This window comes from Gobio gobio (genome assembly GCF_949357685.1).
Source record: "Gobio gobio genome assembly, chromosome: 19".
In the NCBI taxonomy this organism is placed as follows: domain Eukaryota; kingdom Metazoa; phylum Chordata; class Actinopteri; order Cypriniformes; family Gobionidae; genus Gobio; species Gobio gobio.
This window is the reverse complement of record NC_137112.1, coordinates 1,253,341-1,266,328: the sequence shown is the minus strand read 5'-3', so window position 1 is coordinate 1,266,328 and position 12,988 is coordinate 1,253,341. Positions and strand designations below refer to the sequence as shown.

The window sequence follows — 12,988 nt, the reverse complement described above, 5'->3', positions numbered from 1 at the left end:
AGAGTATGAGTGTGTGAGTGTATGAGAGTGAGAGTATGAGTGTGAGTGTATGAGTGTGAGAGTATGAGTGTGAGAGTGTGAGTGTATGAGTGTGAGAGTATGAGTGTGAGAGTATGAGTGTGAGTGTGTGAGAGTATGAGTGTGAGAGTATGAGAGTGAGTGTGTGAGAGTATGAGAGTGAGAGTATGAGTGTGAGAGTATGAGAGTGAGAGTATGAGTGTGAGAGTATGAGTGTGAGTGTATGAGTGTGAGTGTATGAGTGTGAGAGTATGAGTGTGAGTGTGTGAGAGTATGAGTGTGAGAGTATGAGAGTATGAGTGTGAGTGTATGAGAGTATGAGTGTGAGAGTATGAGAGTGAGAGTATGAGTGTGAGAGTATGAGTGTGAGAGTATGAGAGTGAGAGTATGAGTGTGAGAGTATGAGTGTGAGTGTATGAGTGTGAGAGTATGAGTGTGAGAGTATGAGTGTGAGAGTATGAGTGTGAGTGTGTGAGAGTATGAGTGTGAGTGTGTGAGTGTATGAGTGTGAGAGTATGAGTATGAGAGTATGAGTGTGAGTGTATGAGAGTATGAGTGTGAGAGTATGAGAGTGAGAGTATGAGTGTGAGAGTATGAGTGTGAGAGTATGAGAGTGAGAGTATGAGAGTGAGAGTATGAGTGTGAGAGTATGAGTGTGAGTGTATGAGTGTGAGAGTATGAGTGTGAGAGTATGAGTGTGAGAGTATGAGTGTGAGTGTGTGAGAGTATGAGTGTGAGTGTGTGAGTGTATGAGTGTGAGAGTATGAGTATGAGAGTATGAGTGTGAGTGTGTGAGAGTATGAGTGTGAGAGTATGAGAGTGAGTGTGTGAGAGTATGAGAGTGAGTGTGAGAGTATGAGTGTGAGAGTATGAGTATGAGTGTGAGAGTATGAGAGTATGAGTGTGAGAGTATGAGTGTGAGAGTATGAGTGTGAGAGTATGAGTGTGAGTGTGTGAGAGTATGAGTGTGAGAGTATGAGAGTGAGTGTGTGAGAGTATGAGAGTGAGTGTGAGAGTATGAGTGTGAGAGTATGAGTATGAGTGTGAGAGTATGAGTGTATGAGTGTGAGAGTATGAGTGTGAGAGTATGAGTGTGAGTGTGTGAGAGTATGAGAGTGAGTGTATGAGTGTGAGTGTGTGAGAGTATGAGTATGAGTGTGAGAGTATGAGAGTATGAGTGTGAGAGTATGAGTGTGAGAGTATGAGTGTGAGAGTATGAGTATGAGTGTGAGAGTATGAGAGTATGAGTGTGAGAGTATGAGTGTGAGAGTATGAGTGTGAGAGTATGAGTGTGTGAGTGTATGAGTGTGAGAGTATGAGTGTGTGAGAGTATGAGTGTGAGAGTATGAGTGTATGAGTGTGAGAGTATGAGTGTGAGAGTATGAGTGTGAGTGTGTGAGAGTATGAGTGTGAGAGTATGAGAGTGAGTGTGTGAGAGTATGAGAGTGAGTGTGAGAGTATGAGTGTGAGAGTATGAGTATGAGTGTGAGAGTATGAGAGTATGAGTGTGAGAGTATGAGTGTGAGAGTATGAGTGTGAGAGTATGAGTGTGAGAGTATGAGTGTGAGAGTATGAGTGTGTGAGAGTATGAGTGTGAGAGTATGAGTGTGTGAGAGTATGAGTGTGAGAGTATGAGTGTGTGAGAGTATGAGTGTGAGAGTATGAGTGTGAGAGTATGAGTGTGTGAGAGTATGAGAGTGAGTGTGTGAGAGTATGAGTGTGAGTGTATGAGTGTGTGAGTGTATGAGAGTGAGTGTGTGAGTGTATGAGTGTGAGTGTGTGAGTGTATGAGTGTGAGTGTGTGAGTGTATGAGAGTGAGTGTGTGAGTGTGAGAGTGTGTGAGAGTATGAGTGTGAGTGTATGAGTGTGAGTGTGTGTGTGTGTGTGAGTGTATGAGTGTGTGAGAGTGAGTGTATGAGAGTGTGTGAGAGTATGAGTGTGAGTGTATGAGAGTGTGTGAGAGTATGAGTGTGAGTGTATGAGAGTGTGTGAGAGTATGAGTGTGAGTGTATGAGTGTGTGGGCCCTATCTTGCACCCAGCACAATTGACTTTGTACACCGACGCATGTGTCATTCCTATTTTGCACCCGCGCAAAGCGCGCTTTTCCCTCCACAGAAGCACGTCGCTAAACTAGTGAATGCACTTGCGCTCCCTGGGCGGTTCAGCGCAAAAAAGGAGGCGTGTTCCGGCGCAAACAATCCCTGGTGCTATTTTGCTGTTCCATTAAACAATTGCGCCACTGACCAGAAAAAACCTAGTCTAAAGTCAGTGGCGCGTTGCGCGTTGTTCATTATGCTATTTTAAGGGCGCATGCTTGACCATAATGTATAGCGTGCACAACGCGCATACACTTTGCTCATGTAATCTACACAGATGCAACAGTTATTTTTGCAAATCATAAATTGTTACACTAAAAAAATATTAACACGTGAGATGACGGAAATCATTGTGGTGTGCCACGAAGATGTGAAAAAATAGGCATAAATCTAGCTTACAAATGATTCAGGCTAATTGTAATAATTAAGGAGACCTGTTTGCCCAATAGTGGCAAGACATATATGAATATAAGGACATCTGACAAATTGGTTTGTCCGTCAAGAACCAGGGAAAAAAATCGACTGAAAAACTGAAAAAACTGAAAGACTGAAAAAAAAAAGACTGTGAAATCACCTTTACCATAATGTACAACATTACAACTTCACTTCTCTGACTTTCACTGCTCTTACTAGAACATCAGTCTCCTCGGCTGTGAACCGCTCCTGGCGTGCGCCTGGTAAATACGCCATAATAATAGCAATCCTTAATGGAACTTGCGCACCTGCTTTTACAGGGAATGTTGGATGACGCTCGGATTGGTTTATTCACGTTACGCCCAAACCACACCTATGAATAATGAAGCTACTTCAGACCAACCCATTTTAGATTTGCGCCGGGCGCAAGAGCCATTTATCCCGCCGGGAAAATAGCAACAGCGCCGAGACCCGCCCACAAAGTTACTTGCGCTTCACGCTTTGACACTTGCGTTTCAGATCGTTAAAATAGGGCCCAAAATCTCTGACAGCTTTGAACACATTTGAGCTCTCTCTCTCTCTCTGTGAGTGTATGAGAGTGAGTGTGTGAGTGTGAGAGTGTGTGAGTGTATGAGAGTGAGTGTGTGAGTGTGAGTATGAGAGTGTGTGAGAGTGTGAGTGTGTGTGTGTGTGTGTGTGTGAGTGTATGAGTGTGAGTGTATGAGAGTGTATGAGTGTGAGTGTATGAGTGTGTGAGTATGAGAGTGTGTGAGTGTGAGAGTATGAGAATGTGTGAGAGCATGAGTGTGAGTGTATGAGAGTGTGTGAGAGTATGAGAGTGTGTGAGTGTGTGTGAGTTTATGAGTGTGAGTGTATGAGTGTGCGTGTATGAGAGTGAGTGAGTGAGTGTGTATGAGTGTGTGTGTGTGTGTATGAGTGTGTGTGTGTGTGTGTGTGTGTGTGTGTATGAGTGTGTGTGTGTGTGTGTGTGTGTGTGTATGAGTGGTCACTCACTGTCTCAGCAGCTGCCGCCCCTGTTTCCAGCTCAGCTGACTGTTGGGCGGCTCAGGAAGGGCCTCGTTCTCGTTGCCGTCATCTAAAGGTGAAAGGTCACACAGAGAACGACAGATGCGTGTCAATCACAGGATATTTGCAGGAGAGCCACTTCCTGTCTGACCACATTCCACATCCAATGAGGCTGTTCGTTCTCCAGCTCTGAGCACGCGTGTGTGTGTGAGAACTACAGCTCTGAGCACGCGTGTGTGTGTGTGAGAACTACAGCTCTGAGCACGCGTGTGTGTGTGAGAACTACAGCTCTGAGCACGCGTGTGTGTGTGAGAACTACAGCTCTGAGCACGCGTGTGTGTGTGAGAACTACAGCTCTGAGCACGCGTGTGTGTGTGAGAACTACAGCTCTGAGCACGCGTGTGTGTGTGTGAGAACTACAGCTCTGAGCACGCGTGTGTGTGTGAGAACTACAGCTCTGAGCACGCGTGTGTGTGTGAGAACTACAGCTCTGAGCACGCGTGTGTGTGTGAGAACTACAGCTCTGAGCACGCGTGTGTGTGTGAGAACTACAGCTCTGAGCACGCGTGTGTGTGTGTGTGTGTGTGAGAACTACAGCTCTGAGCACGCGTGTGTGTGTGTGTGTGTGAGAACTACAGCTCTGAGCACGCGTGTGTGTGTGAGAACTACAGCTCTGAGCACGCGTGTGTGTGTGTGTGTGAGAACTACAGCTCTGAGCACGCGTGTGTGTGTGTGTGAGAACTACAGCTCTGAGCACGTGTGTGTGTGTGTGTGAGAACTACAGCTCTGAGCACGCGTGTGTGTGAGAACTACAGCTCTGAGCACGCGTGTGTGTGTGTGTGTGAGAACTACAGCTCTGAGCACGTGTGTGTGTGTGTGTGTGTGAGAACTACAGCTCTGAGCACGCGTGTGTGTGTGTGTGAGAACTACAGCTCTGAGCACGTGTGTGTGTGTGAGAACTACAGCTCTGAGCACGTGTGTGTGTGTGAGAACTAGAGCTCTGAGCACGCGTGTGTGTGTGAGAACTACAGCTCTGAGCACGCGTGTGTGTGTGAGAACTAGAGCTCTGAGCACGCGTGTGTGTGTGTGAGAACTACATCTCTGAGCACGCGTGTGTGTGTGTGTGTGAGAACTAGAGCTCTGAGCACGCGTGTGTGTGTGAGAACTACAGCTCTGAGCACGCGTGTGTGTGTGTGAACTACAGCTCTGAGCACGCGTGTGTGTGTGTGTGAGAACTACAGCTCTGAGCACGCGTGTGTGAGAACTACAGCTCTGAGCACGCGTGTGTGTGTGTGTGTGAGAACTACAGCTCTGAGCACGCGTGTGTGTGTGTGTGTGTGAGAACTACAACTCTAAGCACGCGTGTGTGTGTGTGTGTGTGAGAACTACAAATCTGAGCACGCGTGTGTGTGTGTGTGAGAACTACAGCTCTGAGCACGCGTGTGTGTGTGTGTGTGTGTGTGAGAACTACAACTCTGAGCACGCGTGTGTGTGTGTGTGTGTGAGAACTACAACTCTGAGCACGCGTGTGTGTGTGTGTGTGAGAACTACAGCTCTGAGCACGTGTGTGTGTGTGAGAACTACATCTCTGAGCACGCGTGTGTGTGTGTGTGTGAGAACTACAGCTCTAAGCACGCGTGTGTGTGTGTGAGAACTACAGCTCTGAGCACGTGTGTGTGTGTGAGAACTACAGCTCTGAGCACGCGTGTGTGTGTGTGTGTGTGTGTGTGAGAACTACAGCTCTGAGCACGCGTGTGTGTGTGTGTGTGTGTGAGAACTACAACTCTGAGCACGCGTGTGTGTGTGTGTGTGAGAACTACAGCTCTGAGCACGTGTGTGTGTGTGAGAACTACATCTCTGAGCACGCGTGTGTGTGTGTGTGTGTGAGAACTACAGCTCTAAGCACGCGTGTGTGTGTGTGAGAACTACAGCTCTGAGCACGTGTGTGTGTGTGAGAACTACAGCTCTGAGCACGTGTGTGTGTGTGTGAGAACTACAGCTCTGAGCACGTGTGTGTGTGTGAGAACTACAGCTCTGAGCACGTGTGTGTGTGTGTGTGTGTGTGTGAGAACTACAGCTCTGAGCACGCGTGTGTGTGTGAGAACTTCAGCTCTGAGCACGCGTGTGTGTGTGAGAACTACATCTCTGAGCACGCGTGTGTGTGTGTGTGTGAGAACTACAGCTCTAAGCACGCGTGTGTGTGTGTGTGTGAGAACTACAGCTCTGAGCACGCGTGTGTGTGTGTGTGAGAACTACAGCTCTGAGCACCCGTGTGTGTGTGTGTGTGTGAGAACTACAGCTCTGAGCACGCGTGTGTGTGTGTGTGAGAACTACAGCTCTGAGCACGTGTGTGTGTGTGTGTGTGTGTGTGTGTGTGTGTGTGTGAGAACTACAGCTCTGAGCACGCGTGTGTGTGTGAGAACTTCAGCTCTGAGCACGCGTGTGTGTGTGAGAACTACATCTCTGAGCACGCGTGTGTGTGTGTGTGTGTGAGAACTACAGCTCTAAGCACGCGTGTGTGTGTGTGAGAACTACAGCTCTGAGCACGTGTGTGTGTGTGAGAACTACAGCTCTGAGCATGTGTGTGTGTGTGTGAGAACTACAGCTCTGAGCACGTGTGTGTGTGTGAGAACTACAGCTCTGAGCACGCGTGTGTGTGTGTGTGAGAACTACAGCTCTGAGCACCCGTGTGTGTGTGTGTGTGAGAACTTCAGCTCTGAGCACGTGTGTGTGTGTGTGTGTGTGTGTGTGAGAACTACAGCTCTGAGCACGCGTGTGTGTGTGTGAGAACTACAGCTCTGAGCACGTGTGTGTGTGTGTGTGTGTGTGTGTGAGAACTACAGCTCTGAGCACGCGTGTGTGTGTGAGAACTTCAGCTCTGAGCACGCGTGTGTGTGTGAGAACTACAGCTCTGAGCACGCGTGTGTGTGTGAGAACTACAGCTCTGAGCACGCGTGTGTGTGTGAGAACTACAGCTCTGAGCACGCGTGTGTGTGTGTGAGAACTACAGCTCTGAGCACGTGTGTGTGTGTGAGAACTACAGCTCTGAGCACGCGTGTGTGTGTGTGTGAGAACTACAGCTCTGAGCACGCGTGTGTGTGTGTGTGTGAGAACTTCAGCTCTGAGCACGCGTGTGTGTGTGAGAACTACAGCTCTGAGCACGTGTGTGTGTGTGTGTGTGAGAACTACAGCTCTGAGCACGTGTGTGTGTGTGTGTGTGAGAACTACAGCTCTGAGCACGCGTGTGTGTGTGTGTGTGTGAGAACTTCAGCTCTGAGCACGCGTGTGTGTGTGTGTGTGAGAACTTCAGCTCTGAGCACGCGTGTGTGTGTGAGAACTACAGCTCTGAGCACGCGTGTGTGTGTGAGAACTACAGCTCTGAGCACGCGTGTGTGTGTGAGAACTACAGCTCTGAGCACGCGTGTGTGTGTGAGAACTACAGCTCTGAGCACGCGTGTGTGTGTGTGAGAACTTCAGCTCTGAGCACGTGTGTGTGTGTGTGTGAGAACTACAGCTCTGAGCACGCGTGTGTGTGAGAACTACAGCTCTGAGCACGTGTGTGTGTGTGTGTGAGAACTACAGCTCTGAGCACGCGTGTGTGTGTGTGTGTGTGAGAACTACAGCTCTGAGCACGCGTGTGTGTGTGAGAACTACAGCTCTGAGCACGCGTGTGTGTGTGTGTGAGAACTACAGCTCTGAGCACGCGTGTGTGTGTGAGAACTACAGCTCTGAGCACGTGTGTGTGTGTGTGTGTGAGAACTACAGCTCTGAGCACGCGTGTGTGTGTGAGAACTACAGCTCTGAGCACGCGTGTGTGTGTGTGTGTGTGAGAACTACAGCTCTGAGCACGCGTGTGTGTGTGAGAACTACAGCTCTGAGCATGCGTGTGTGTGTGAGCATGCGTGTGTGTGTGAGAACTACAGCTCTGAGCACGCGTGTGTGTGTGTGTGTGAGAACTACAGCTCTGAGCACGTGTGTGTGTGAGAACTACAGCTCTGAGCACGCGTGTGTGTGTGTGTGTGTGAGAACTACAGCTCTGAGCACGCGTGTGTGTGTGAGAACTACAGCTCTGAGCACGCGTGTGTGTGTGAGAACTACAGCTCTGAGCATGCGTGTGTGTGTGTGTGTGTGTGAGAACTACAGCTCTGAGCACGTGTGTGTGTGAGAACTACAGCTCTGAGCACGCGTGTGTGTGTGTGTGTGTGAGAACTACAGCTCTGAGCATGCGTGTGTGTGTGTGTGTGAGAACTACAGCTCTGAGCATGCGTGTGTGTGTGTGTGTGAGAACTACAGCTCTGAGCACGTGTGTGTGTGAGAACTACAGCTCTGAGCACGCGTGTGTGTGTGTGTGTGTGAGAACTACAGCTCTGAGCACGCGTGTGTGTGTGAGAACTACAGCTCTGAGCACGCGTGTGTGTGTGTGTGAGAACTACAGCTCTGAGCACGTGTGTGTGTGTGTGTGAGAACTACAGCTCTGAGCACGCGTGTGTGTGTGAGAACTACAGCTCTGAGCACGCGTGTGTGTGTGTGTGTGTGAGAACTACAGCTCTGAGCACGCGTGTGTGTGTGAGAACTACAGCTCTGAGCATGCGTGTGTGTGTGAGCATGCGTGTGTGTGTGAGAACTACAGCTCTGAGCACGCGTGTGTGTGTGAGAACTACAGCTCTGAGCATGCGTGTGTGTGTGTGTGTGAGAACTACAGCTCTGAGCACGTGTGTGTGTGTGTGAGAACTACAGCTCTGAGCACGCGTGTGTGTGTGTGTGAGAACTACAGCTCTGAGCACGCGTGTGTGTGTGTGTGTGTGTGAGAACTACAGCTCTGAGCACGCGTGTGTGTGTGAGAACTACAGCTCTGAGCACGCGTGTGTGTGAGAACTACAGCTCTGAGCACGCGTGTATGTGTGTGTGAGAACTACAGCTCTGAGCACGCGTGTGTGTGTATGTGAGAACTACAGCTCTGAGCACGCGTGTCTGTGTGTGTGAGAACTACAGCTCTGAGCACGTGTGTGTGTGTGTGTGTGTGAGAACTACAGCTCTGAGCACGCGTGTCTGTGTGTGTGAGAACTACAGCTCTGAGCACGTGCGTGTGTGTGTGTGAGAACTACAGCTCTGAGCACGCGTGTGTGAGCGAGAACAGGTCAGGTATGATCAATACATGTTTTTTCATTTCTGATTTTCAAGTCAGTTTTGCAGTCAGATATAACTGGTCTCACACTGGTCTCACACTGGTCTGACACTGGTCTGACACTGGTCTGACACTGGTCTGACACTGGTCTGACACTGGTCTGACACTGGTCTGACACTGGTCTGACACCGGTCTCACACCGGTCTCACACTGGTCTGACACTGGTCTCACACTGGTCTCACACTGGTCTGACACCGGTCTGACACTGGTCTGACACCGGTCTCACACTGGTCTGACACTGGTCTCACACCGGTCTCACACTGGTCTGACACTGGTCTGACACTGGTCTGACACCGGTCTCACACCGGTCTGACACTGGTCTCACACTGGTCTGACACTGGTCTCACACTGGTCTCACACTGGTCTCACACCGGTCTCACACTGGTCTGACACTGGTCTGACACTGGTCTGACACCGGTCTCACACTGGTCTGACACTGGTCTCACACTGGTCTGACACTGGTCTCACACTGGTCTGACACTGGTCTCACACTGGTCTGACACTGGTCTGACACTGGTCTGACACTGGTCTGACACCGGTCTCACACCGGTCTCACACCGGTCTCACACTGGTCTCACACTGGTCTCACACTGGTCTGACACTGGTCTCACACCGGTCTCACACCGGTCTCACACCGGTCTCACACTGGTCTCACACCGGTCTCACACCGGTCTCACACCGGTCTCACACTGGTCTCACACCGGTCTCACACCGGTCTCACACTGGTCTCACACCGGTCTCACACCGGTCTCACACCGGTCTGACACTGGTCTGACACTGGTCTGACACTGGTCTCACACTGGTCTCACACTGGTCTGACACCGGTCTCACACCGGTCTCACACTGGTCTGACACTGGTCTCACACCGGTCTCACACTGGTCTCACACTGGTCTCACACCGGTCTCACACCGGTCTCACACCGGTCTCACACCGGTCTGACACTGGTCTGACACTGGTCTGACACTGGTCTCACACTGGTCTCACACTGGTCTGACACTGGTCTCACACTGGTCTCACACTGGTCTCACACCGGTCTGACACTGGTCTCACACCGGTCTCACACCGGTCTGACACTGGTCTCACACCGGTCTCACACTGGTCTCACACCGGTCTCACACCGGTCTCACACTGGTCTCACACCGGTCTCACACCGGTCTCACACCGGTCTCACACCGGTCTCACACCGGTCTCACACTGGTCTCACACTGGTCTCACACTGGTCTCACACCGGTCTCACACCGGTCTCACACCGGTCTCACACCGGTCTCACACCGGTCTGACACCGGTCTGACACTGGTCTCACACCGGTCTCACACCGGTCTCACACCGGTCTCACACCGGTCTCACACTGGTCTCACACCGGTCTCACACTGGTCTCACACTGGTCTGACACTGGTCTCACACCGGTCTCACACCGGTCTGACACCGGTCTCACACCGGTCTGACACCGGTCTGACACCGGTCTCACACTGGTCTCACACCGGTCTCACACCGGTCTCACACTGGTCTCACACCGGTCTCACACCGGTCTCACACTGGTCTCACACCGGTCTCACACCGGTCTGACACTGGTCTGACACTGGTCTGACACTGGTCTCACACTGGTCTGACACCGGTCTCACACCGGTCTCACACCGGTCTCACACCGGTCTCACACCGGTCTCACACCGGTCTCACACTGGTCTGACACTGGTCTCACACCGGTCTCACACCGGTCTCACACCGGTCTCACACCGGTCTCACAATGGTCTGACACTGGTCTCACACTGGTCTCACACCGGTCTCACACCGGTCTCACACCGGTCTCACACCGGTCTCACACTGGTCTCACACTGGTCTCACACCGGTCTCACACTGGTCTCACACTGGTCTGACACTGGTCTCACACTGGTCTCACACCGGTCTCACACCGGTCTCACACCGGTCTCACACCGGTCTGACACTGGTCTCACACTGGTCTCACACTGGTCTCACACTGGTCTCACACTGGTCTCACACTGGTCTGACACTGGTCTGACACTGGTCTGACACTGGTCTGACACTGGTCTCACACTGGTCTGACACTGGTCTCACACTGGTCTGACACTGGTCTGACACTGGTCTCACACTGGTCTGGTCTGGTTTACCTGAGTCGTAGCTGGGCGGCTTCATGTCTCCCTGGTTGAGTTCTGTCCCGTACTTCAGCTTGTGGTATTTCGCCCTGTGGAGGAGAGAGACACAACACGGGTTTAGAGCTTCGGTTGCCACGGCGACAGTGGCTCGCTCGCATTATGGAGTCGCCGCACACACACATACACACACACACACACACACACACTCACACACACACACACACACACACACACACACACACACACACACACACACACACACACACACACAGCCCTCAGACAGAACCCCAGTGGCCCTCAGACAGAACCTCAGACAGAACCCCAGTGGCCCTCAGACAGAACCCCAGTGGCCCTCAGACAGAACCCCAGTGGCCCTCAGACAGAACCTCAGTGGCCCTCAGACAGAACCTCAGTGGCCCTCAGACAGAACCCCAGTGGCCCTCAGACAGAACCTCAGACAGAACCCCAGTGGCCCTCAGACAGAACCCCAGTGGCCCTCAGACAGAACCCCAGTGGCCCTCAGACAGAACCTCAGACAGAACCCCAGTGGCCCTCAGACAGAACCTCAGACAGAACCCCAGTGGCCCTCAGATAGAACTCCAGTGGCCCTCAGACAGAACCCCAGTGGCACTCAGAGAGAACCCCAGTGGCCCTCAGACAGAACCTCAGACAGAACCTCAGACAGAACCTCAGACAGAACCTCAGTGGCCCTCAGACAGAACCTCAGTGGCCCTCAGACAGAACCCCAGTGGCCCTCAGACAGAACCTCAGACAGAACCCCAGTGGCCCTCAGACAGAACCTCAGTGGCCCTCAGACAGAACCCCAGTGGCCCTCAGACAGAACCCCAGTGGCCCTCAGACAGAGCCTCAGACAGAACCCCAGTGGCCCTCAGACAGAACCTCAGACAGAACCCCAGTGGCCCTCAGATAGAACTCCAGTGGCCCTCAGACAGAACCCCAGTGGCACTCAGAGAGAACCCCAGTGGCCCTCAGACAGAACCCCAGTGGCCCTCAGACAGAACCCCAGTGGCCCTCAGACAGAACCTCAGTGGCCCTCAGACAGAACCCCAGTGGCCCTCAGACAGAACCTCAGACAGAACCCCAGTGGCCCTCAGACAGAACCTCAGACAGAACCTCAGACAGAACCTCAGACAGAACCTCAGACAGAACCTCAGTGGCCCTCAGACAGAACCTCAGTGGCCCTCAGACAGAACCCCAGTGGCCCTCAGACAGAACCTCAGACAGAACCCCAGTGGCCCTCAGACAGAACCTCAGTGGCCCTCAGACAGAACCCCAGTGGCCCTCAGACAGAACCCCAGTGGCCCTCAGACAGAACCTCAGACAGAACCCCAGTGGCCCTCAGACAGAACCTCAGACAGAACCCCAGTGGCACTCAGAGAGAACCCCAGTGGCACTCAGAGAGAACCCCAGTGGCCCTCAGACAGAACCCCAGTGGCCCTCAGACAGAACCCCAGTGGCCCTCAGACAGAACCTCAGTGGCCCTCAGACAGAACCCCAGTGGCCCTCAGACAGAACCTCAGACAGAACCCCAGTGGCCCTCAGACAGAACCTCAGACAGAACCCCAGTGGCCCTCAGACAGAACCCCAGTGGCCCTCAGACAGAACTCCAGTGGCCCTCAGACAGAACCCCAGTGGCCCTCAGACAGAACCCCAGTGGCCCTCAGACAGAACCCCAGTGGCCCTCAGACAGAACCTCAGACAGAACTCCAGTGGCCCTCAGACAGAACTCCAGTGGCCCTCAGACAGAACCCCAGTGGCCCTCAGACAGAACCCCAGTGGCCCTCAGACAGAACCCCAGTAGCCCTCAGACAGAACCTCAGACAGAACCCCAGTGGCCCTCAGACAGAACCTCAGACAGAACCCCAGTGGCCCTCAGACAGAACCCCAGTGGCCCTCAGACAGAACTCCAGTGGCCCTCAGACAGAACCCCAGTGGCCCTCAGACAGAACCCCAGTGGCCCTCAGACAGAACCTCAGACAGAACTCCAGTGGCCCTCAGACAGAACTCCAGTGGCCCTCAGACAGAACCCCAGTGGCCCTCAGACAGAACTCCAGTGGCCCTCAGACAGAACCCCAGTGGCCCTCAGACAGAACCCCAGTGGCCCTCAGACAGAA

General features: G+C 52.3%; 1 protein-coding gene across 1 annotated transcript in view; it reads right to left on the bottom strand.

Annotated features, from left to right (window-relative positions):
* Positions 1-12,988, bottom strand: part of strn (striatin, calmodulin binding protein) — a 118,213-nt gene that overhangs the window by 50,728 nt on the left and 54,497 nt on the right. The window contains exons 3-4 of the mRNA XM_079845149.1: positions 10,869-10,942; positions 3,545-3,626 (exon numbers count right to left, since the gene is read on the bottom strand). Of these exons, the coding sequence (XP_079701275.1) occupies positions 3,545-3,626; positions 10,869-10,942 (156 nt within the window). The remainder of the gene's footprint in view (positions 1-3,544; positions 3,627-10,868; positions 10,943-12,988) is intronic.